A 25,398-nucleotide genomic window follows, 5' to 3' on the forward strand; every position below is an offset into this window, starting at 1 on the left:
GTCTACTATAGAAAGTTGACATGCAAATTGTCCGAGCGGCACAATGGTGACAACCGGTTTGTGGCCAGTTACATGTAGGGTTGCCAATCAGACTGGTTGCTAAAAAATTACTATTGTCAACCCTAGACTTCTTAACAAATTACGAAAGTAATAACAAACAGTACTTAACTTAAAAGACATCGGTGTTAAACTAATTAACCCATTTGAAAAGTTACATGTGGTTACATACACAAAATCCGAAGAGTTGGCAACCCTAGCTAAATGTAATATAGCAACTTATTCATTCTGAATGTCTTACGATGTGTGAATCTCATTTCGAATATTTTTTTTTGCATAGCATAAGGGGCTAATAAAATGTATTATGCTGGGTTGCTGAAGTTTCCATTTATTTTATCTATGATTCGTTAGTGTTAGGTTGAACTATGTTCAATATGAGTAAAACTCTAGAGACGTTGTTCGGAATCTTATTTCGTGAAGTTATCGAACCAGAAACACTAACAAATGGTTAAAAGTAGCTGGGAAACCGGAAATTAATGTGACTTTCTTATGTTTAGAAATATGTCGCAAACATTGACATTCTCGTAGTATGAATTATTAATATCACCAATGTTTGTTTGTTAATTGTTATGGGGTTGGCAGATATTTTCACTTTTATAACATTCTTTACTATTGAAACGGGAAATAAAGGAAGAATTTAATGAGAAAGAATTTTATTTCTATTTCATACACATCTTATATACGGGAAGTCGCGGAAATATTCTCACGCGAAAATAAAGTAGTAATTTTTATAATTACTTGTAGATGTTTCCTCTGATTGCAAAACTCAATGTACACTTAACTCAAGTATTTTTACCGTTTATCATTTGTTACAAATATCTATTGAAGAGATCGTAAATTGTTTTTACTTATTTTTTTTAGTAGCGTAATTATTGTCGCATATTTTTTTATTTATTGTAACGGCTTGTTATGTTTAAGGTTTTACCTTAGTCTTGGATATCTTACAAAATTGTAGACATCTCCTATTTAATGGTCACTATAGAACTTAGGGTCCAATTACCAACTCCGAGTGCCTGCCTTATAGTGTATTCCTATACCGAGGAACTAAGATATCAAGGCAACTTAACAAACATACAAATAGAATTGTCGGTAATTGTAGTTTCTCAGTATTGTGACTCAGTGACTGTGCTCTGTTACGACCGGTTCCCGAAACTGGACCCGCCCTCACTACGATAGGGATAGGGTTGGCATTTTTGCTGTTTGGCACGGTATCAAACTTTATTTTACTGTTGTTATACTTGTGTTATGATTTATTATTGTCTCTGTTTTGTTCAATGGAAGTGAGTGAAATGATGATATGGTTTTTATACAGTTTTCGGTAGTGGAAATCCACTTTAAGATTGGAGGCTTGATAGTTTCGAAGTTTTAAGTTCAATTTAGCTATCTTCGAATAAAAATACGTTTGAAACTTTTGAAGTGGCAACCATAACTAATCCTAGCCTAGGGCGATAGCTATGCAGTGAAGGGTTTAAAAATCAATATCCAAATTTCCACCCCTCATAGGGTTCTGACCCCTTGATATTCAAATTAGCAACATGTGCTAAATTTTAACTATGATTCATAGATTTCGCGATTACATTGTTATTTACTAGAAAAATTATGATTTTTTTGTCATTTTGTGATGTTTCACGATAGACTTGTAACGTAAAGATCCACTAAAATTGCCAAGCTTTGTATCGATTTAAGAACATATGAATATTTTCCTGCTTTAAAATAATCTCGGTTATAAATCGAATATTTCGTTTTTATAGTAAACAAGTTTTCTTAATTATAGTATTCAAGCATAATCAACTATTGGGACGTTTTAAAACGTTTACCATATGTAAAACTTTTAATCTGTTTGCCGCACAAGTACCAGGCGAGCATAGATTTGAAAGAGTCGTATAGAAAGTACACAAAGAGGCTTTGTGCGGACGCACACAAATAGTCGCGGCTTACTCGGCTCAGGTCAACAGTCTCTGAGTCATTATTCTCTAAAGGTGAGGGGAGATGATGGCTTCAAGAGGCACATGCGATTAGGATGTTGCTCGCTACATGTTGGAGAGCTTGACAATAGCGGGAACTACGCTCAACGCTTTTAACCACGGATGCTGTTTTTGCGTCACTCGAGATGAAGTGTTTTGGCAATATTTACTGTTTTCTCTTGTTATGTTATTGTTAAAATTAAAAATTCTTTATGGGACCAAAATTTTGTACTAAATCGGCCGGACTCTGTCTCCTGAACAATCAATTGTTTGTGTTTTTTACTAATTTTATGTTATGTGTTTGGTTAACAGATTATTATAATACGAGTATCAACAGTTCATAAATTACGGAATGAATTTGCCAAACACGGATTTAATTTGTCAAAGGATGTAATAAAAACTTGATATAGATTTAGATTACACTGTGGAATACCGTTTGGGCTAAGTAACTCGGCTTTTAACTCCAAGCGCACGAAGTCACGGGATACAGCTAGTTCTATAAATTCTTTATAAGCCGTCAAAGTAAAACGTGTATGAAATTATGCATGCGAACGTCCTTACATCTGTCAAAGTTATGCCGTCACTGCGGAAACTGTGCGCGTGCGCACGTCTCAGTTTGCTCCACAAATAGTGAGTTTAATGGCTCGATAGTACTAACGTGTAGGGTTACCATTATTTATTAAGTAACAGGATGTTTATGGATTACAATTTTCTAAAAAGTTTATTATTTACTAGGTCACATAGGTACTAGTGAATTGTAAAAGCTTCAGTAATTATAAGTTATCTTAAGAGAGTAACAGCCAAACTGTAACGAATTTTAGGCATCGTAAGCGCCGCTTAAAATCAAACAGATGTCAAAAATTTAAGGAAATTTAGTGTTATGCATGGCCTTATCACTTAAGACGCTGTTACAAATGTCGTTTCACTATTTGACCGAAAGGTTCAATTTTTTGAATATATTTAGCGTCTATGTATTTATAATTGGTGTGTACATACAGCAATTCGTGGTATATAAATTTTAAAACAGTTATTTTTTAAAGTAGAAATCGCACATTTGACTTGCGAGTGTAGAATAACAATGTCCTAATAAAATGTGTATTTATGGTGACATAAGTTATAGTATGGCAAGCGGGTTTGTTTATCACGTTTCGAGTTTGGTATGTAACGGGATAATTGCATTTCGTACCGCCGTGCTGCCTTGCTACACAACATGTTGCGGTCGAATTGGTCACGCATGTAACACAACACCAACAATATTGTATATGATTGTTTTTAGTTGAAGCACTTAGCAGTAACCTTTATTATTGCAATTGTTCAAACATAGAATTTTATAGTTTAAATATTTTAACAGAGTCCTTTTCAACGTTGTTTTACAATAAATGGATGGGAAGATGAAGTCGATTGATGGATGGGATGCATAGGTAAGGGAAATATCGTCTTTGTATGCGTTACGTTCGCGTAGGACTATCCCATACATATTTTCTGCTGTAATTAGTTTCGAACAGTGATATCTTACCCTGAAAATCACCGCAACACTTATATTACGCGCTGGCTCGGTTTTTTTCAAAGGGGGATGGCGACATGTTTTAGGTAATTGTTTTGACAATGGAAACACCCTTGTTAATATTACTCACTCCATACAACAGACAATTAATATAAATAGCTCGGTTTATCTCGCGCCGTCCGTCGATTTCCTTCCCATGTACTGACCATGCTTGTATCACAATAACAAGGACAGACTCGCAGATAATTCAATATATGTGACTAATCGTGAAGAGAAAGGCACGTAGCGTTAAAGTACACAGATGTTTTTTTATGCATCAGAGTTTTTACTCGATGGACATTTAAATGCAACCTATAGTCCAAAAATCGACTTTACAGTTCCCAAAGTAGGTGCAAACTAAGCTAAGTTTTCCTTTATTCGTAAAGTTAAAATATTGTCTTTTGAACAAAAATCAATGAAATCCAGCTGTTAAAGGGCGAAAGAGAAATGTTTTTGAAAGTGAACGTAAAGGTTATTGACCTCACATTCACTTACAGTGTCCCTTGTTTTAATCCTAAATCGCCTTTCACGCGATCTTTTACGTTGTTGGATGAAAAGGATTATCTTCCTTCAATCGAAGTAACTTAGTTAAAGTCTTTCGGCTTTAAAAAAATATTTGATTAGACTGGGGCACTACCGAGCCCCTAGATATAACACATGAGTACGTAACCAGTAATATTATCTGCGCCGTTACATATCCGCCGCTACTGGACAATAAACGCTTTAATTGTTTGAACACCGCGATAATGAGTAATGCAGACCAACAGCTGTATTACAACATTCAAACTTAACGGTGGCTCGGGTTGGCTGCACAAGTATGTCATCGAAAGCCTACTGAGGATTGAAAACTTCATGCATCCTTTCACGTAAGAGAAATTATTTTTTTTCTTAGACCCTTTTATAGATATAAACTTATTGCGGTGCTACTCTTGTGAAACTTTAACTTTATTTCCCACTATCTCCGAAGGCTTTTCAGAGAAATCTAGGATATTAAATTGACCACTCTGGAAATCACTGATTTACGTTCGCCTAGGCACTTTAAATTTATAATATTTTGCGTAATGCCTCGTACGACTTTTCGAGTCGTCATAAAGTTTGAATGGTACTATACATACTACCTAAATACTCACACAAATATGCGAAACGGATATAACCTAGCTTAAAGTACTCCACAAAATATGAACATTAACAAACAAAATTGATAATGTTTCTATGTGCAATAATGTGGAGTTCTAATTCCTAAGCTGTATGTTTTACTAATGTTTTACTAAGTAGGTATGTTTTACTAAAATTTATTTTACCAATCAAATTCTTCGTGTCCAGTAAAACAATAACGTCCTGTAAACCGAAATAGATACGTAATGTAAGATGTAAACTTACATATAAAAGATGTAAGTGCCATGAACTTTAAATATAAGGAACATTTCTTTATGAATATTCCAATTAAAAGAAGGACCCTTTAAAATGTAGGGTTCGTAATAGTCTTTAACTGGCAGTTTAAGTATTTTAAAATTCAAGTCCAGAGGACTAGGCAATGCAGAAAGGAACAAGAGTACTTGACAACGATTAACTGGAGTACAGGGGTTCGTTTTCGTAAATCGATAAACAGCTTGTTGCACTGTCGACACAGTCTAATAAAACTAGGGTTGTAGCGGAACTTCGCTTCCGCATCCGCAAGTGCGGAACTTGCGGAAGAAATGATAACTCCGCTTCCGTTATTTCTTATGCGGAGTTATAACGGATGTTAATTTAAGTCTTTAACGTAAGTGGGGCGATTAGGTATCGTTGACGCGGCCCGCGCGGGTGTGATATGACTGACTATAATTGTTATACATTATATTTTCATAATAAACTGTATCTTGTAATTATGTATTTTGAATTAACGTAGTTTTAAGTTTTTGTTTCTTTCATGAACCGCGATTATTGTTTTATTATTGACCTCCGCTTTCGCTTCCGTTAACCTCCGCTTCTGCAGAGGTGAAGCCCTTCGTCTCCGCATCCGCTTCCGTTAAAATGTCCTCCGTTTCAATTTTAAATAAAACATATCACAGATAAGTAAATATAACTGTTTTATGTTATTTTTGTAAACATTGGTTAGAAGAGCATGACTAACAAATACACCGTGAAATGTTTGGCTCCAAATTGAACTTTAATAGTGGTTATTGAAGAATAAAGTAAGGGCATTCTTGGTGTAATTGCAGTTTACTGGCTATTTTGATCTATATGCACTAGCGGGTGATTCGTTTCGCAACTAAGATCGGCCGTTCCGTTCGCATTGTTACGGGCCTCGGCCTTTCTGTTGCTCAACCACTGATCTAAGGCCCCCCTTGGTTTAAGACTGTCACATGATAAGCCCCTCTTAACATTCTGTTTTATCTAGTAACCTAGTTTAAAAATAATTTCCTATTTAAAAATATTCTTTTTTTAATACAATGTAAAATTAAGCTTATAACACATGCACACCTTATCGGGCCTTTTTCCTTTTTGTGTAGGGTGTAGGGTAATTCTGTGTGCCTTTTGCCCCTACGGCGTTGTTTATTAGCAGAACTGTTATTGTTCCCTCGTCCTTTGTTCCATCGCCTTTATTAGTACTCGTATCAAAGTCCTTACACTATCATTCAACGCAATATGCTAATTAGACTAGACATTAGATTACACAATGTTATTGTTGTTAATTTATACTTCTATAATATTATAATAAAGCGTAAACACACACATTTTGTTGCCTCATATGCCAGCGATTACAGCATATTTTTGAATAATTATTTTTTTCATAAAACGCCCTACACTTACGTCACGCCTTAGGCTATATATTTTCACGCCATTAAACTTAGGGGGTAAATATTTTGGATAAAAGCCTTAATGTGGGAAAGAGACCATAAATTGCTGCCAACATCAAGGAAGCAAAATTGCCAAGGTATGTCTTGTCATGTCATTTTGACATTTCCTATCAATATGTTAATAAAATTTCATAATTTTATGCGCATGAAGCCGCACGGGAACAGCTAGAGCCAAAATAAACTAGAAACCCGTAACAGCTTTCCTTGGTAAAAAAAAATTACAGTAGTCGTTGGTGTTTTTTAAATTGAATTTGTAACCGGAAGTCTTTAATAAAAATTTTAAACAAATAACAGTATAGAATAGTATAAATTGAGTGTTTCGGTAATAGGAACCTACCATTCAACGAAGTAGGAAGTATAAACTTTGTTTCGATTTAAAATGCATTTTCGCGTCGGCGTCGAATTATCAAGGTCAACGAGTAGCGTTGACCCCTATCAAATAAAAGTAATGTAACTGGGTTAAGCGATTTGTTGAAGAAGGCTGGCTGGATTTAAAAAGGCTTTATTTTTACAAGGTTGTCTGACTTAAATCACTTTCTGTATTATGACCTAGATGAAATAAATCTCCATATAAAAGTAGCAGTTGCTCGTGACTTCATCCGCTTGAAATAAAAAAATATAGTCTATGTTACTAACTGATAACGTAGCTTTTTAACGGTGATTTTATAAAAGGACTAGTAGTTTTTGAGTTATTTCATTAAATACAAAAATACAAATCTTTTCTTGTTATAGTATTTTGTATGTTATGGTATAGATAAGCCACATATTACCCTTGAACTCTACTATAGCTTTGGGGGAGAAAGAGAAGGTATAATGTACAAGATGAAAAGATTCATATCAGTGCTACATGCAAATTTATATCTATTTTTCAAACGACGGATGACATATCTATCTTCACGTAATACACAATTCAAAGCCTTACAAAAGACATTTAACTTTAGTAGTCACATACGAAGAAACCGTTGTTCCTACTTTAGTTGGCGAGCTTCCAGAAGCTATAACCCTAGACTTTGAACGTGGCTCTTGATGTGTGATACTTGAAACATCGCAATAAGGTACTTAGCTGAATAAGAAACATCAAAGACCAAGTAAATGAATTAAATTAACACGTTAGGTTTTTTGAGTGTATCGAAATCAAAACCTTGACATATTTGTTATTCATTTGTTTTAGGGTTATGAGATTTATGATATTGTATTGCAATAAATTTAAACTGGGTTATGCCTTACAAATCTTCTTCCTAGTAGCAGACAAACTTATATAATGATACCTACTTACATGCCTGACTGTGATGTTTTTAAAGACAAGCAGAAATAAAATTGTAATTTTGTTGGAGGGTTCATATCCCAACTTTGTACATACTAAAGTTTTTTTTTATTACCACTTTATACAGTATTTCTCTTTGAAAATAGAATAATTCATACTTACGCAGTATATCACGGTTACTCTAATCAGATACTGTGTTAATGTTAATGATGACTATGTAAATGTATAAAAGTATGATCTTAGCCTTTATAAAATGTCTCTTTGTAACGGATCATTAATTTGAATAGTATGTGAACTTTCCAGGCGGCTGGTACCGCGGCATTCGCTACTTCCCATGCCCTGTTTCTCACACTCTTTGTTAATCAACTTCACCTGACCTTACACTAGACACGTTGAGATTTGCGACTATAACAATTTTAAACCTAAACAATGTTTTATATTTTAGTTAATACTAGCTTTAATTTACTCCGTCCGTCCGTGTTCTTCCAGACTATATATTATAGTTCTATATTTTTGCCAAATTTCATCCAGATCCGTTCAGCTGTTTTGGCTACAAACTCTAACAAACATCCGTTCACCTAAACTTTTGCTTTCATAATATTAGTGTAATTTCTCTTGTTTCAAAAGCATCATTTGTCGCTTCACTCTTTCCAGGTTGGTCAAAAGACTAACAAAAACTCATGACCAACTCATTACTTTAACTTCATATGTGTATATCGTAGTGACTATCGTGTTAACTGAGGAAATGCGAATTTTAAAATTACCCTTTACGTTATTGTGCACACCATAACGTGCAGTCGTAGCTCTCAATTGTATGAGTATGGAACAAATTAATCTTCATTACGAGTGCCGTGATTCTTCAGGGACAAGATGTCGGCGTTTATAAGAAGTAATGGACGTGGAAGCTGACGGTCCATACGTCCGGTGTCAACCAATATGTGACGAATTGTTTAAATCTACACCTTATAACATTGAGTTAAAGTTCTATTTAAATAACATCAGTTATATTGACTGGAACACGTATAGTTTACACGTTCTAGTATATTATGCTACCGAGTAGGGTTTTTCTCCCGTGGGATCTTGTGTTGGATCTCTTGTATTATGTTGTAGAGGATAGTCAAGTGGTAGACATAAAATGTTTATGTGTATTTTAATGCTTTTATTGTGTCAGGGATGGATGGATAATGCTATACAGACTGAAATTCTGCCTTTTCTTCAAAAATATATTTTGTGAATTTTAAAAATGTAATATTTAAAGGTTAATACTTTCGTTGTTTTTATTTGGTAGTGCAAGTATAATTGTCTATAAGTAAATTTTATTTGTAAAGACGTTTTTTACAATTTTATGCCTTCATTTTCCTTATTAACTTAATCGGAAGTGGGTGATACGTATTTTTAATATTGAAATATTTGATATTCATATTGGATGATTGAAATTGTTTCAGTTTTGTTATATTTGTTTGTTTGTTGACAAAAATATTGTAAACTTTAACTGATCAAGGTAAAATGAATTGTTTGGAAATCGTAAAAGTCTTTGAAAGTACGGAAATGTTTCTTTGTTATCTTATTAATTCGTTTTGTGACCAATGTCAACAGGAATAGGCAATAAATTCAATCTATTTGTATTTACACAGTATTTAATACTACTAAAACAAGTCGTACAAAACCTTTACGTAGGAAAGCCAACTAAAAATTACTTTGCATTATAAATAACTTTAGTTCTTGTTGAACGGACTTTATGGCTGTTTTCTTTTATACATTTAATGTTATTTTATCTTGTTATAGGTATATACGGTTTTATATATGAAAATAAATATAAGGTTATAGATATTTTTACGTTTCAATTACTTATTTCACACAATCTTTTTACTTTTTGCATTATTTATTTCCAACGCATTCAAAGTAATTGCTAGGAGGAAAACTAAAAATTTTAGACTACAACTGTGTTCATCATCTCAAATTAGTAAAGTTTGTGTCTAAATAAATTATACATTTATTATTCACTAGCTTTCGCCCGCGACTCCGTCTGCGTGGAATTAAAAAGAACAAAAGTGAGTAGCCTATGCGTTCTTCCAGACTATCCTCTGAGCCTTTGCCAAATTTCATCGAGATCCGTTCAGACGTTTAGGCTACAAACTCTAACAAATCATCCATCATCACATCCATCCATCTAAACTTTCGGAATTATAATATTAGTAATAAGTAATATATGATTTTCCTATATCGTTGCCTTCATGTGTTGAAATTCATTTTATGTAGCTCTTTTTTAAATTGTTTGCTAGCGATTTGTAATGTATCAGTTGAATTACGTAAATTAATGTTAGTATAGTAATAATTCAGCAGTAATTGTAAACTACGTCATTAGTTGCCCTCATTTTAATCTCCACAAAGAAATCAAAGTCGACTCTATATTTATAATAATTTGTATTCATTATCATTTTTACCAGTGCAGCAGTATTTTCTACGTTATTTAGAGACGTCTTATTTATTATTTATAATATGCAACTCAAAACACATTATAAATTAACATTACAAGCGGGTTTCTTTTATTACTTACAATAATAGTCATCTCAAGGTCATGGCGACTGACTCATAACCACAGTTAAGTTGATTTTACTCATAAATATACGTCAATTCTTATTAAATTTGAATAACACAGCAATCGTAGAATTCCACTGTTAATAATATAATTATAATTCTATCTTTTCAAAAAGAACAAAAGGAATGACGCCGTTACAATGGAAACCCACACTATGACAGATATCGATGTAACACGTTAGACCGCAAATAGCATTAATATGAATTCCGGAGTTTTTGTGGTGCTTCCCGCCTTCCCTATGCCACGGGGTTTTTTTTACAATGACTCATGTTGGTGATTTTATAAATCCGAAACAGATTTAAGTTTGTATTCCACTTTTATTTACAACTAACTGTTGCCTGCGACTTAGTCCACCCAAAATTAAGATAAAAGATGTCTATGTCAGCAACCCTTAAGTGAAAGTTCGGTCGAAATCGGCCTAGCCGTTTCGGAGATTACCTGGAACAAACGCGGCTTGCGGACAGACAGGCAAAAAAAATATAAATGCGATTTTCGTTATTGCAAATACATCATCTTCCCGAAATCTGGATTCTTTTCTTTTGATATTGCAGACACTCCTTTTTTATTTTATGTATATAGATATCGTATATGGTAGATTGACACATTACGTTATTTTCCTTCAATGATAAAATATAAAATCAAATTTGTAATTGAATTTCAATCGCTTCTTCGTAACCCACTTTGGTACTTCTTAATCGTTTACCCAGTTGTAATCTATCAGCTGTGTGGTAACATTGAGTTTTGAAGTGTACTCAGAATTTGCCACTTGTCATCAATGTGCGTCGATATGTTATCATTATCAGTATAATGCGATCGAAGACAATGATAAATGTTCCGGTACTGTCTAAAGATATGTGTGAAAGTGTAAAACATTCGTCCGCGTGAAATTAAAAATAATAAAGTAGCTTATGTTACTGATTAGTGTAAAAGTATAGATTAAATTGGCAGTGAGGATTGTTGGGAATTTAAAAGTGGATTTTCTGTGTAAATGGTATTGTTTTCAAACAGGTCCCACAGGATTTAGGAAGCAAAAGTATCTTTTTCTTAAGGGACGGCTTCTCCTTGCTTATTCTGGTGATGTCGTCCATAGGAACATTTAGATTTTCCCGCTGCTATTTTGTCTTCTGTCTATTTTATTCTATTTCATAAAATAGATAGAGTCCAGACATGCATTTTTTAGTTTTTTAAATCTATATTAATATTATAAAGAGGAATTTGTATTTTTATATGTATTAAAATAACTCAAAAATTACTGGGCCGATTAAAAAAAAATCACCATTTAAAAGCTATGTTTTGTACTATTTTTTTAATTCCACCTGGACGAAGTCGCGAGCAACAGCTAGTAATGCATATTTTTAATTATAATCCACGTTATCATTACGGATTTCAACATTAAATGGATAACAATATAGTGACATCATCGCTATTTACAATGTATTGTGGGCTCATGTGGGCTACAGTTTGCACAGCCGTTGACACGTTACTGGTACAATGTGACGATTGCGGTCTCATACCTGACTGGAATTAAATACATTCTACTATTGAAGATAAATATCTAAAGATAGCGCCATCTGTTAATCATTTCGATTAACTATTGTCTGCTAATAGATTTTAGCTAGAATTAAACTTTAGCTATTTTCCTTAAATTCCAGAAGACCTAGTATTTATCTATACTTCTATACTAATATAATAAAGCGTAAACACACACTACTTTGTGTCGTAAGATGTCAGCAATCACAGCATATTATTGTATTAATAAAAAGCCCTACATTTACGTCACGCTTTAAGCTATATATTTTCACACAATTAAACTTAAGGGGTAAATATTTTGGATAAAAACCCTAATGTGGAAAAGAGACCATAAGTTGCTGCCAGCATCAAAGAAGCAAGATTGCCAAGGTATGTCATGTCATGTCATTTTGACATTTGCTATTGATAATTTAACAAATGTGAACAATAAAATAAATTTTTCATAACTTCAAGTGGATGAAGCCGCACGGGAACAGCTAGTTGATATATATTTTGAAATATTTAATTTAATTTAAAAAAATAAAAAAAAAACTGTCATCTATGCGTCATCTGTAATATAATTTTCTTTGGAATCTGTAATTTTAGTAAGGTTTCATACAAATCAATAGAATAATGCCAAGGGTTAAGAACGTCTTTTAATGTCACCTGCCTCCTTATTAGACCTTCCATACTAGAGTCTAAGTGTCAATGGTCGCCTAATCGTAAAGCAATCGGTTCGTAGTTCTTCGACCCCAATTTTACTGCAATGCAGTGTACCTGGACGCCTTGTACGGACACTAATGGAATTCTAAGAATGTACACTTGATGCCAATAGTACGATAAAATTAATGTTTTTAATATACTTACTGTCGTACTCAGAGTAGATAATTGGTTTACATTTGACATTACTTTTATTAGCTACTTATCCTGTAGTACAAAAGAATAATTAACTATCTCCCGAAGTTATACTACTTTTACGCTACAAGATTATGTAATTGGTACTCGAATCTTTTACGGTCTAATGTTTGATTATAAAGCACATTATAAAAATAAAACAAGTATATTTTACTAACTAACTTTGTGTATTGACAATATAGACAGGTAGTTATTACAAGAAACTGTTATTAAATATTAAATCATAGCCTACGACTTGTGGGTGTCAAGAATGTTGTGGCCTTCAATATATGCAAAATATGACAGGAGTTATAAATGTTTGAGCCGGGCGCACACCTTTGACTAAAATATCGCACAACTGTTGTGCGATTGTCGTTTGTTACGCAGCGAATTCAACTGTTTAGTTGCACTATAAAAATCGAAGCGAGACTAAACAATTGTGTGATAATTGTGCCAAGGTCTGCGATCGCTCTAAATATAATAAAATGTTAAAATGTTACGACTATATACTACTAAACTGGACAGAATACAATAGTACAACACTAAAACAAAACAAAAAAAATCAGCTTTAATATAAATGATGTACGTCGCTAAAACAATTATGTGATCCTGTATTCGATTAAAAATATCATGTGTTCGGCATCTACGTTGATTTCCACGATATAGGGCATTAGGTATATAATATACGACACGTTTATATAGATAAATATCTACTGATAAGAGGACGTTTATAATAGTGATAAAATGCGCAATTACTATTTTATCGTCTAGGAGTAATAAAATGCACATAATTTTATGTGACCAATAATTCGATATGTTTTATGTTATTTGAATACAAAAAAATAACACCGTATTAATAATGATTTTGTAATTATTATATTAATATTACACAGTATTTTTCTAGCCTAATACTTGTGGCACACTATAAACTAAAAAGCATAGCTTAGAGTAACAAAAACGCATCGAAAATCAAACATAAGGTTTTACTTAAATTTGCCTCTAACAGCTAATTTGTTCACTAAAACAAACCAATGTCCCTAAATTATGTCAATTATGTTCGCATCGCAATGGCAGTAGTGTGCTAGAGGCATTAGAAGTCTAGACGTAGGCGAAGGACAAATCGATATTCCTTCATTCAAAGATGCAAGAATTTGCAGAAACGCGTGTTTCGAACTTGAATCTTAACAGCTATTGATCTATGTATGTCTAAGGACGCCTGCAGACTACAGACTTTTTATCGGCCGATAGTTTCATCGTGTCGAGCTGGCTTTAATCAATACATGTTCATATTCATTTAGCGCTCGACTATATCGACCGATAAAATCAAGTCTGTGAGGGCTCTAAGATACCACAAACATGCAATCAACAAAAAAATGATAATCAAAACAATGAACGCAATGAAAATAGATATTTCAAGAATTAAAAAGATGTAACTTTCTGTTGAAATGTTCAGAAACATTTTTTATCTCAATATGACGCACAAAGATAAATACACTTATCGGGTCGTTAAACTTTATTAAGCAAAAACTCCGCCATTCATAATTTCGACATAATTTTTTTGTTGACCTCACCCAAGTAAATATATCAATGTAATTTCAGTTTTGTAAACCATACGAGTAAGAATAATGTAAAGGTAGATTTAACTGATTTTATTTACATTGCTATTAAGTGTTTACATAAAAAAAATATTCACTTGATCCTAACTTTAGCGGATATCTTATTTACGAATTGTAAAAATATTTCCGACGATGTTTTGGACAAATGTTTATGCTAATATTTTAAATACATATTTGCATGCCTTTTTATGAATTAGTGTGCATTTAGATTTAATAAAAGTATTGTAAACAAGAATTATTTACTAAAACGATTTAATATTTCCTTATCATTTTGTAGAAGTCATAATAAGACGTATGAAATTCCATTGTTATACATTGGAAAACAAAAAATTCTAATGGTATGTGGTATTTGAGGGCTACTTCAATTAAATCTAACTTGTAAAATTTTGTTAATTCGTTGTAAAATACGAATCTTTCCTCTTATAATAATTAGAATAGGATATAATACTGTGTTAATAGTAAAATAAGTTACAATTAATCGTAGTTGTAATACTAACATACCTTGACAATATAAACGTAGACAATACATTCAGAAACATACCAAAACAAAATGATATTATACAAACATCTTGGACCGCATATGAATCATGGAAATGACTCATCGTAACGAATATCAACTAGCGAACATCGAGAAATAATAACAAACGTCGTATCAACCAGTATTAGGAAATCCGCTGCTCATTTGCCCCCTTATTATATAAAAAAACTGTATCAAACTTTCGACACAATAGTAGGGAAATTAATTAAAAAATATCCTGCCGAATTTCGTACCGTGTCGTAATTGTCTTGTACTAGATATAATTTAATAAAACAGACCAAATACTTCGTTATTCACGACATCCGAAACATTGAATAGCGTTTTCTTGTTCTAAAAGATCGTAAAAGTGAAATAACTATTCTGTGAACCTTTTTTTGTTTTATGTGTGACAGAAGTAAAATTAAGTTAGCCTCTTTACGATGGGCTCTTATATCCGGAATAACGAAATCTATATAGAAAATGGCGTAAGCCTCGCGAATGATGCAGGCTTGGTCTAGAGGTGGACATCTTCCATGATCTTTATGAAGTGGTTTTTATGTTTTTCGATTCTCTATAAATAATGCTTCAATGTTCTAGATATTTTGTAACTTTAGTACTGATCTGTAACTTTTCTTGCAAGTGTTCATTTGTTTTATTAGCTTAGATTTAAATTTAAAACATAAATGTTACTTTTGTAATGTAAATTTGTTCTACTTAAAAATATTCCATGATCATTTGGTTTCTTAGTGCTGTTTAGGCTTATATTAATAATAACCTAATTTCCGTTTATATTATCCTTTTAATGCAATAGGTAAATGTATGCATATTTAATTACTAATTGGTAACTGCATATTAACTGGCTCGTGAACGACCAGTTGCTCAGATCAGTAGGTTATCGCACTCGTTGAGTTAATTAATTTATATCTCATTTCATTACTAGAGTTGTTACAGCTAGTTTTATTGTACAAACTGATTTAATTTATTTTTAGTTTACGTTATCATGGCTATAATTCAGCTAACAATTAATGAAAGCTTTTTATTTATTTCATGAATACGTTTCTTCTGTTTTTTCAGTGCCAAATACTGAACCGACATTTTAAATATGTAACAACTTAAATAATAAGGCTAAATTCTATTAAATTTTTGACGTCTGTAAGTTGCGCTTAATAAGCGAAGTGTTTGAAATTCGTTTCAGAATTCCGCCGTATGATTAGAAGTAAACTAAGTAACGTATTTTTAAGTTTACACAATAATTTGTTTGTAGAATGAAGTGAGTTAGAACTTCGATTAGAGAAAATATTTATTTTTTGTTTTTGTAATACATTCTTACAATAGAATTTACTAAGCTTCCAAGCGTGTCTATAACATTTTAAACACCCGGCACTTCTGTTTACTGCACGCTGTTACGTAACTAAATCTTTTCGGCCTGTTTCATGCCCATTTACGGATCGAGATCTCGCTTATAGAAATGTATGGTCACACTGAAAGCGGAATAGATAGTCGCGGAAACTTTTACCATACCAATTGATTGGTGTACGATTGGGGTGGCAAGCTTTTCTTTGGTAATAACTGTGAGATATTAGAGAACTCCAAAGTTCGCATATTAATTTCCCGTTTAATATCTAGTCGATAAGATATTTATCACCTCGGCTATAAAACATTACAAAACACTACATCGATTATTTTTGCATTTATTCTTTAAACAGTGTGTAAGTGATCATCCCGCATTCAGTGTGGCCCAATCCTTATTCTGCAGTTTATGGCGCTAACAAAAACTGCATTGTGTTGCTTCGCCCGTATACTTGACTAGGGTTGAACTCTTCAATGTTATGAAATGGATTCCCAGCTATTTTTAGACTGCAATGCGCTTCAATGAATATTGTTTAATAAAATGCATGAATAATACCGTTTTATAAAGTAACTCTGTTATTAATTTGGTGTGTAAAATTGAATTAATGTTAGAAAAGTTTGCTAAAGAAAATGTTAATTGTTCTACGTAAAAAAAACAGGATCTTTTCAACTTGCTGATTAATATCAGCCGGCGGTGAAACGATTGCATTTCCCGACTTACCGGATCTGTCGCAACCCTAAATTGTAGTCGGATAGTCTGTGTGCGTGGTTCACAAAAAAGTCGAACCAAGGCTCAAAGTTCCGCATTTGATCACGTTTTGCCATATATCCAGACTCACGTTGCGTGAGTGCCCGTATCACTTTTTCTTTGTCCGATATTTTTATTGAGCAAATGGTAAATCCACCTCTAAAGAGCAAAAACAACAAATCAAGTCTCAGATAGTTTAAGGGCTGTCACAATCAGATAATCAATCCTTAAGATAAGGTATAACCTTTAATTAGGAGTTTTCGAAACAATTGACAATTCGATCTATTTAAAAGAAATCAAATGATTCATAATTGGAGTCAAGGTCGGAACGTGTTATTTAAAACTGAATGCATCGTTGATTATACTACATATATCTACAAAATACCGCTCATTTGGCCTCGTCTTCAAATACTGAAAGAATACAAAAAAACTAAAAAGCTATGCACAAACTGTTACATTTGCTGCGGAACTCGTAAACGTACGGTTTACTCTCGTTTTTACACAATTAAGTAATTATTTAAAACGCAATGAAAATACATGAATATTGTAGTTATTTTGACATTGTTATTGTTTTGTTATGATTCATTAAATGGCTGAATCACTAATATAAAAAAAAAAAACTACTTGTGTATTTCTTCTTACTAATGACATAGACATGTGGGTGTCTTTGTTCACTCAAAGGAGTTTAAAACGTGCTCCTATAGGCAATTGTTAAAATTGGAATGAAAATGTAATGTGAAAATTCCATTCGAAACATAGGAAAACAGTTGATTTGATACCGGGATATTCTCAGTGGAAAAAACCCTATATTTATTTCGTGTCTCTATTGTTTAAGACACTGAAAAGATGGACAATATGTTGCACTAGAGTTGCCGTAGTGGATACACAAGTTAAAACAGGTTTATTCCGAACCGTCACCCTGCTCTGTCCCCACGTGGGAACTGATGAATAAAAAGTTTCATCCGTCCCTCGTTTAGCGATAGTGTACGGTTTGAACTTATTATATTTCATAACAGTTTCATCTGTCTCCTTATTGGTGATAGTGGGACTAAAAGGTGCGACGGAGAAAACTTTTTTTTCTCACGTGGGGACATAGCGGGATAACGGTTGGGTATAATCCTTTAAACTGACCTATAGATAGTTATTAAATCATCTAGCAGACCTTAAGTAGCAAAAAAAACATACAGACTACTTAAGTACCTCTCTCTGTTGGGAAGTCGGTCAATAAGAAGCAAATAGAGGTGCCAAGTATCCAGTGAATCGTTAGATTATTCGATGTCTGAGTCATGTTTGATTCCAAGTAACGTTTACCGCATTCTTAGATTAATTCAATTTGCGTTGGGGCATTGATAATTTTATTACGATAACATCATCGGTGTAATCAAACATGAATTATGTCAATAAAATAATTTGGTTATATTAATTTTTCATAAAATAGTTTAATCGGCTATAAAAAAAACTTAACCATGTATACGAAATATGCGTATGAATTCTCATTGAAAATGTCTCATTTTTTAAGTGGACCCACTCTATCAATATTTGATTATCAACTTGTGTAATATAATTGCTTTGTTACAGTTGGACAAGAGCGAGAATGGATATATTGACCTCAAAGAGCTGAAAGACGCGCTTGACGGCGTCGGCTACAAGATACCACAATGGAAGGTTTGTTACACATAACCTTATTATAAATATATTTCATAACCCAAGCAAGATATATTCAACTAGCTTTCACCCGTCACTCCGTCCGCGTGTTTTTAAAAAAAAAAACCTATGTGTTCTTCCAGATTGTCCTCTGCATCTGTGCCAATTTTCATAGAGATCCGTTCAGAAGTGTAGGCTACAAACTCTAACAAACATCCATCCATCTAAACTTTCGCATTTATAATATTAGTAAGAGTGAGATAATGGGAAATTATCAACCTATCGAGAAATTTGACCTTATTTTAAATAGGCATGTTTGTAACATCAATTACTATGTATTTATGATTTAAAATGAGTAATGTTGATATATTTCTTGATTTTCCAGGTTCGCTGCATGATCGAAGAGTATTACCACAACGGCTCGAAGCAAGGCCGCGGCGTCAACGGCAATGTGAACGGAGACGCGCACAGGAATGGCATGTCGCTTGTAGAGTTTGAAGATCTGTGCGCCAATCTTAAAGCACAACAGGTACTATCACTTCATAAAGTGTAAATAGTTTATAAACGCAGGACTTATGACCGTATCCACCAAACAGACCCAAAAGCATTCTTAGGTGTCTCTTTAGTTAAGGGTCTTTCGAAATCTAAAGCAAAATTATGTACTTACGTGACACATAAACGTTAATAAAAACGAAATTCATACTCAGGTTACCTAAATGCTGCTTACTCAGTGTCGTTATTTGATAGCTAAAGACCCTTAACGGAAATTAAGTATGATACATTTATTATAAGGCGATGAAGTAAGCGTGAAACGTTTGAACAGTTGATTGTTAGATTAAATTTGTTATTATATGTTTATTCGCAGACAATTCAACTGTTTAGTTGCACAACTAAAAATCAACTAGTGTGTGCTAACCATATAAGCTCATGAATCAAAGCGAAACTAAAAAGTTTTGCGATAGAGTAGTTTCATGTGACCACGCTCTTATAGTCGAGACACGTTACCGCAAAATGTTCCTTTAAAAAGATCTCACAGCTTAAAAGTATTGCATACATGCATAGATGTCAAAAAAATTGTTAGTCATTCTGGTTCAATGAAACGCAGATGAAATTATTAACAACTGGCGTGACGCATTGAATAGAATCAAAGAGTCAACAGATTTGAACCCGTTGCAATTGACGTGCGCATGGCTTGCGCCACGTTATCACGTCAATACAACTGATGTCAATGAAGTTCCTAATTATGAACAATAAATCAATTTTAATTGATATGAGAATAGATATCTTAATAGGTCAGTTGTCTGTGTATTCACGAAAAATAGCAATTTTCCTACCACTTACAATGCTATTCAAACAATCTATATTAATTTAACAAAATCCGCAATAACCACAAAAGGGTAATGAATTAAAAGAAAACATAGGGACTGTATTTGGTAAAACTGGAGTATGACAATATTAAAAGAATTCCATCATACTTAAATATCCGCCTTAGAATTATGTTAATTTACTTTAAACTAGAACCTCTTTTGATTTGTATTACAAATGGTTTCCAGGTGGCGAGTACATTTAAACAAGCAGTCAGTAAGAAAGAGAATCTGGAACACTTGGGCGGTATGAGCGAGGCTTCCAGTGATGGTGAGTACCGTTGTGCTAATTAGTTTTAAAAAAATTAACGTTTCAACTAGCTAGTCATGACAAGATTATATTAATAACTAATCTTTAGGTCGTGATTTCGTAAATGCGGAATTAAGAAAAACCTTAGTAGTCTATGTGTTCTTCCAGATTATGTTCTATATCTGTATAAACGTTTAGTAATGTCTATTACGCCGTGCTGGAAATAACTTCTAACAAGATCCATCCATTTCTTTCGCATCTAAAATAACAAGAGTAGTAAGATAGCCACAACTGATAATAGTTTTTTTGTTGTCTTAAATGCATTAGAGAATAAATTACTTACATTTTCACAAAGCATAACTTGATTTCTTATTAAAGTAAGAACTTACTTTATGGCTTCTAGTTCAATGGTGTAAAGTAATAAATTATAATCTAGTCCATTAGTCCCCTTGGGCTTATTAACCTTGTTTATAAATGACATATGGCAGAAATATTCCATATGTAATAATACATAAATACATACAATCAAATTACACGCACAATCTTATTACATGGCTTCACTTTACGTTGTCAACAGATGTAGAAATCTTATATAACTTAATTAAAAAATAATATTAATTACATAAAACCTTGAAAGAAATAACAAATGTGAAAAATTATTCATGATTTTATTTAAAAGTAACCAAAAAGGAACAACAGCCAGGAGGTCATTATTAAAGATAATTCTGCATAGGACTTTTAGATAATATAAGTTTGGTGTTCATAACATGTCCAATAATGTTCCAGGCACAACACACTCTGTAAGGTTAGAGGAACAGATGGCTTTCTCCGGCTGGATCAATAGCAACTTGGAGCATGATCCAGATTTAAAACATCTTCTGCCCATTGATGCTGAGGGGAAACAGTTATACGAGAAACTGAAAGATGGTCTTATATTATGGTGAGTACACCATTTTACTGTATCTTACTATATTCTGTAATTTAATATTATAAAGAGAGAAGATTGTTAACATAACTTAATAAAAGAGAATTACATAATATACAAAAAAACCCTAACTAATAAGGATTTTTTTGTACTAAAACTGATTCATATTCAGCTAGCTGTTGCTCGCGACTTCGTCCGCGTGAAATTATAAAATAATAAAAAATGTAGCCTATGTTACTACAGATAAATTACCTTTCTAACGGTAAAAGAATTTTTAAAATTGGCCCAGTAGTTTTTGAGTTATTTCAATACATACAAAACTACATATCTTTCCTCCTTATAATATGAGTATAGATTAAAAGTGAAGTTGCAGTGCATAAGTAGCTTTAACTTACAGAATCTAGGCCATAAAAAGGATTTTCTTGTCCAAACTCTTACATTAATAAAATAGTAAACAACAACAGAGTTGTATTTTCAACATATGCATTTAAGTTATATTATTTTTCAGCAAAGTGATCAACCATTCCTGCCCTGACACCATTGATGAGCGAGCTATCAACAAGAAGAATCTAACACTATACACCAAGCATGAGAACTTGACCCTCGCTCTGGTCTCTTCTCAGGCCATCGGATGTAACATTGTCAATATTGATGCACACGACTTGGCCAAAGGTAAAATAAACCAAACACCAGTTTTGTTAGTCTATTTAAAACAATTTTCATTTATTAAATTCAAATAAAAAGGTATTTCATGGTTAAACTAGCTTTTGCCCGCAATTCCGTCCGCGTGTAATTTAAATTAACAAAAGTATGTAGCCTATGAGTTTTTCTAGACTTTTCTCTACATATATGCCAAATTTCATCGAGATCCGTTCAGCAGTTTAGGCTACAAACTCAAACAAACATCCATCTAAACTTTTGCATTTATAATATTAAGATTATGCTCCGTTATTTGAAATCTAATAATATTTTCTAGTAATTTTCTAAAGATATATTATTATAGACAGAATATAATATTGTTTGCTAACAATTTTTCAGGTAAGCCTCACTTGGTGTTGGGACTGCTTTGGCAGATCATCCGCATTGGTCTCTTCAACCAGATCACTTTGGAGCACTGTCCCGGACTCACCGAGCTGCTCAACGACCAGGTACATATTAAAACATTATTATATCTCTCAATAGCATGTTAATTGTGTATGGTTGTATATTTAAACAGATCTTTAATAAATGCTGCCTCCTTTAGTAATGAATTAGGAACTCGTAATGTGGTTCTAATTGTTTCAACATTGTACAACCCAATTCAATATTCATTCATTAAAATTTAACAACTAACAGCCATTACAATTGTAGACAATATATGTTGAACATGCTTTTTTATAAGTTACAGAATGATTTAAAACAAAATTTTTGTCTATATGTATGTATATTTTCAATTATTATAATACTCTGTATAAATATTCCAGGAGCGTATCGAAGATCTATTGGCGCTGTCTCCGGAGGCGATTCTGCTGCGCTGGGTGAACCACCAGCTGCAGAGCGCGGGCGTGACGCGGCGCTGCAACAACTTCCAGCAGGACGTCGCTGATTCGGAGATATACTCATATCTCCTTAAGCAGATCGCGCCTGATGATGCTGGAGTCACATTGGACGCGCTCAGGGTATGTAAATGTTAATATTTAAATACACTAGCTTTCGTCCGCGACGCCGTCCGCGTGAAATTAAAAAAAAAAAAACAAAAGTGAGCAGCCTATTTGTTCTTCCACACTATCTACGTCTACGCTAAATTTCATCGAAATCCGTTCAGTCGTTTAGGCTACAAACTCTAACAAACAGCCATCAATCTAAACTTTCGCATTTATAATGTTAGTATGAAAACTGGACCCAGCCTACGTGTAAGAGCCATGTTATTGATATTATTTAATTAATTTCTATCAGGAAACGGACTTGATGCGTCGTGCTGAAGTGATGCTGCAACAAGCCGCACGTCTCCGTTGCCGTGCGTTCGTGACACCTGCAGACGTGGTCGGTGGAGTTTATAAGCTCAACTTGGCCTTCGTTGCCAATCTCTTCAACCAGCACCCAGGACTCAACCACACCACGGACACGCAGGAGTACCACCAGCTCGATGAAACCAGGGAGGAGAAGAGTGAGTTTTATGTTATAATAATATTTCAACTTTCAACATTAAGGGCTTGTCTCACCACTGGCTTAAAAATGACGTCACTGTCAGATACAGTAACAAAAACCTTTACTTCCATCATATATTTTATACATTAGATTGTTATGTGACAATTTACAAGAATGGTGGGACAGGCCCTTAACATTGCAAACTTCTACTTGATCAACTAATTACAACCTTACAACCACCTAATGTCCCAAATTTCTGTAAGTCCGTTTTAAACTTACTTTCACTCAACTGTCTACTCAATCAACTATTTTCAACCGTTTAATGTAATATAACATTTCAACATTCCAATCACGGTGCCACTCGATCAACTAATTCCAACTTCAACTACTTAATGTTCCAACATTCCTACAGTCTATTTTATACTTCCTTCTAATGAATGTACTTTTGGAAATATCTCGCGTCAGTGTAAACCAACTTTAACACGTATCTTAAACTATCCGCAGCGTACCGCAACTGGATGAACTCTATGGGTGTGGCGCCGCACGTCAACTGGCTGTACTCAGACCTCACTGACGGCCTCGTCATCTTCCAGCTCTACGATATTATCAAGCCTGGCATCGTCAACTGGAAGAAGGTAATACTCATATTTAAGCGCCCTCTAGAGGCCGTAAATTGAAACTTTTCTAAAAAATATACAGACTACACATCCTTCTTTTGGAAGTCGGTTGATTTTTTTTAATTCGGAGACGGCTGTATTATGATTTTTCAACGTTATAGCAAAATTAAAAACCTAGTTATGCCCTTGAAATGTTCCGAAATATCGTTTTTTTTAAATGTAGACACAAAATATAAACGATTTGCAGATTGGGTATCATAAATCCTATGTAAAATATCGCTAAGTTTATGAAAAAAAATTATTTACATAATTTTATTTACACAAACTTAACCTGAATAACTTTTTATTTTAACACAATAAAATCTAAAATCATCATAAACAGTAAAGTAATTAAATGTGTATCAGGGACAGTTGACACTTGTTATCGACCTCATTTCCGGTGTGCTAAAAATGTATTATTTATAAAGGGTATTGTCGAAAAACCAATGGATACGGTTGCTGTATTGACTTTTGTTATAAAAATCGACGTTAACATATAGCTTATATTTATTACAAATTGTAGGTACACAGACAGTTTTCAAAACTGCGTAAGTTTATGGAGCGTTTGGAGAATTGTAACTACGCGGTGGAGCTCGGCCGACAGCTCGGCTTCTCGCTGGTGGGCATCGCCGGCGCTGACATCAACGAGGGCAATGCCACACTCACACTCGGTTAGTTTCATCATCATCATCATCATCATCTGCTCTATATGTCCCCACTGGGGGGCTCGGAGAGTACCCTCAGTGTGACTAGGCCTTACCACGCTGACTGACTATGGGTTGACTACACACATATCTTTGAATTTCTTCGCTGATATATGCAGGATGCATCACGATGTTTTTTGTAACCGTAAGAGAGTGTTTATGACAGTAAAAATGTGTATTTTCAACATAAATTCATAACAACTCATATAAACTATTACATTAACTCATATATGTAATATTAATATGAATTTACCTCTTACCGTGCGTCAGCACTGTGATAACTGTGTTTGCTATGATTTTTTTATCACACGTTATGATGAGATCATGAGATTGGTTTTTCCTATGTTACGAGTTATAAGTTACAAGTTGTCATGAGGTAATATGATAGGTTGTAATGAGTTGATGCGAGAGGTTGTCATAAGTTTATGTAATATGTTGTGATGAGTTGATGTAATGTGATGAGTTGATATGATAGATTGTGATGAGTTGATATGTCATGTTGCAGCTCTGATCTGGCAGCTGATGCGTGCATACACACTGTCGGTGCTGACGCGGCTCGCCAACACTGGCAGTCCCATTATTGAGAAGGAGATCGTGCAGTGGGTCAACAATAAGCTGCAAAGCGCCGGCAAAACATCCTCCATTAAGAGCTTCCAGGTCTGTACTGTGTTTATTAACATACCGGAAGATTGTTTCTGTCAATTTATAAGCTTAATAATTCAATAATAGTACTTAGAAAATAAACTTTCGAAACATTTTTTAATGATCACTTAGCACTGTATAATATATTAAAATAAAATATCTTCTTAAACATTACTTATAATATT

General features: G+C 33.6%; 1 protein-coding gene across 1 annotated transcript in view; it reads left to right on the forward strand.

The window, feature by feature from the left end:
• LOC106111403 (plastin-3) overlaps positions 1-25,398 on the forward strand; it is a 37,591-nt gene that overhangs the window by 6,854 nt on the left and 5,339 nt on the right. The window contains exons 2-12 of the mRNA XM_013293473.1: positions 18,480-18,566; positions 18,931-19,074; positions 20,099-20,180; positions 20,946-21,099; positions 21,593-21,756; positions 22,123-22,232; positions 22,548-22,742; positions 23,020-23,230; positions 23,716-23,846; positions 24,391-24,538; positions 25,077-25,228. Coding sequence (XP_013148927.1) covers positions 18,480-18,566; positions 18,931-19,074; positions 20,099-20,180; positions 20,946-21,099; positions 21,593-21,756; positions 22,123-22,232; positions 22,548-22,742; positions 23,020-23,230; positions 23,716-23,846; positions 24,391-24,538; positions 25,077-25,228 — 1,578 coding nt within the window. The remainder of the gene's footprint in view (positions 1-18,479; positions 18,567-18,930; positions 19,075-20,098; positions 20,181-20,945; positions 21,100-21,592; positions 21,757-22,122; positions 22,233-22,547; positions 22,743-23,019; positions 23,231-23,715; positions 23,847-24,390; positions 24,539-25,076; positions 25,229-25,398) is intronic.

This window comes from Papilio polytes, unplaced genomic scaffold, assembly GCF_000836215.1.
Source record: "Papilio polytes unplaced genomic scaffold, Ppol_1.0 DF824169.1, whole genome shotgun sequence".
Taxonomy (NCBI): domain Eukaryota; kingdom Metazoa; phylum Arthropoda; class Insecta; order Lepidoptera; family Papilionidae; genus Papilio; species Papilio polytes.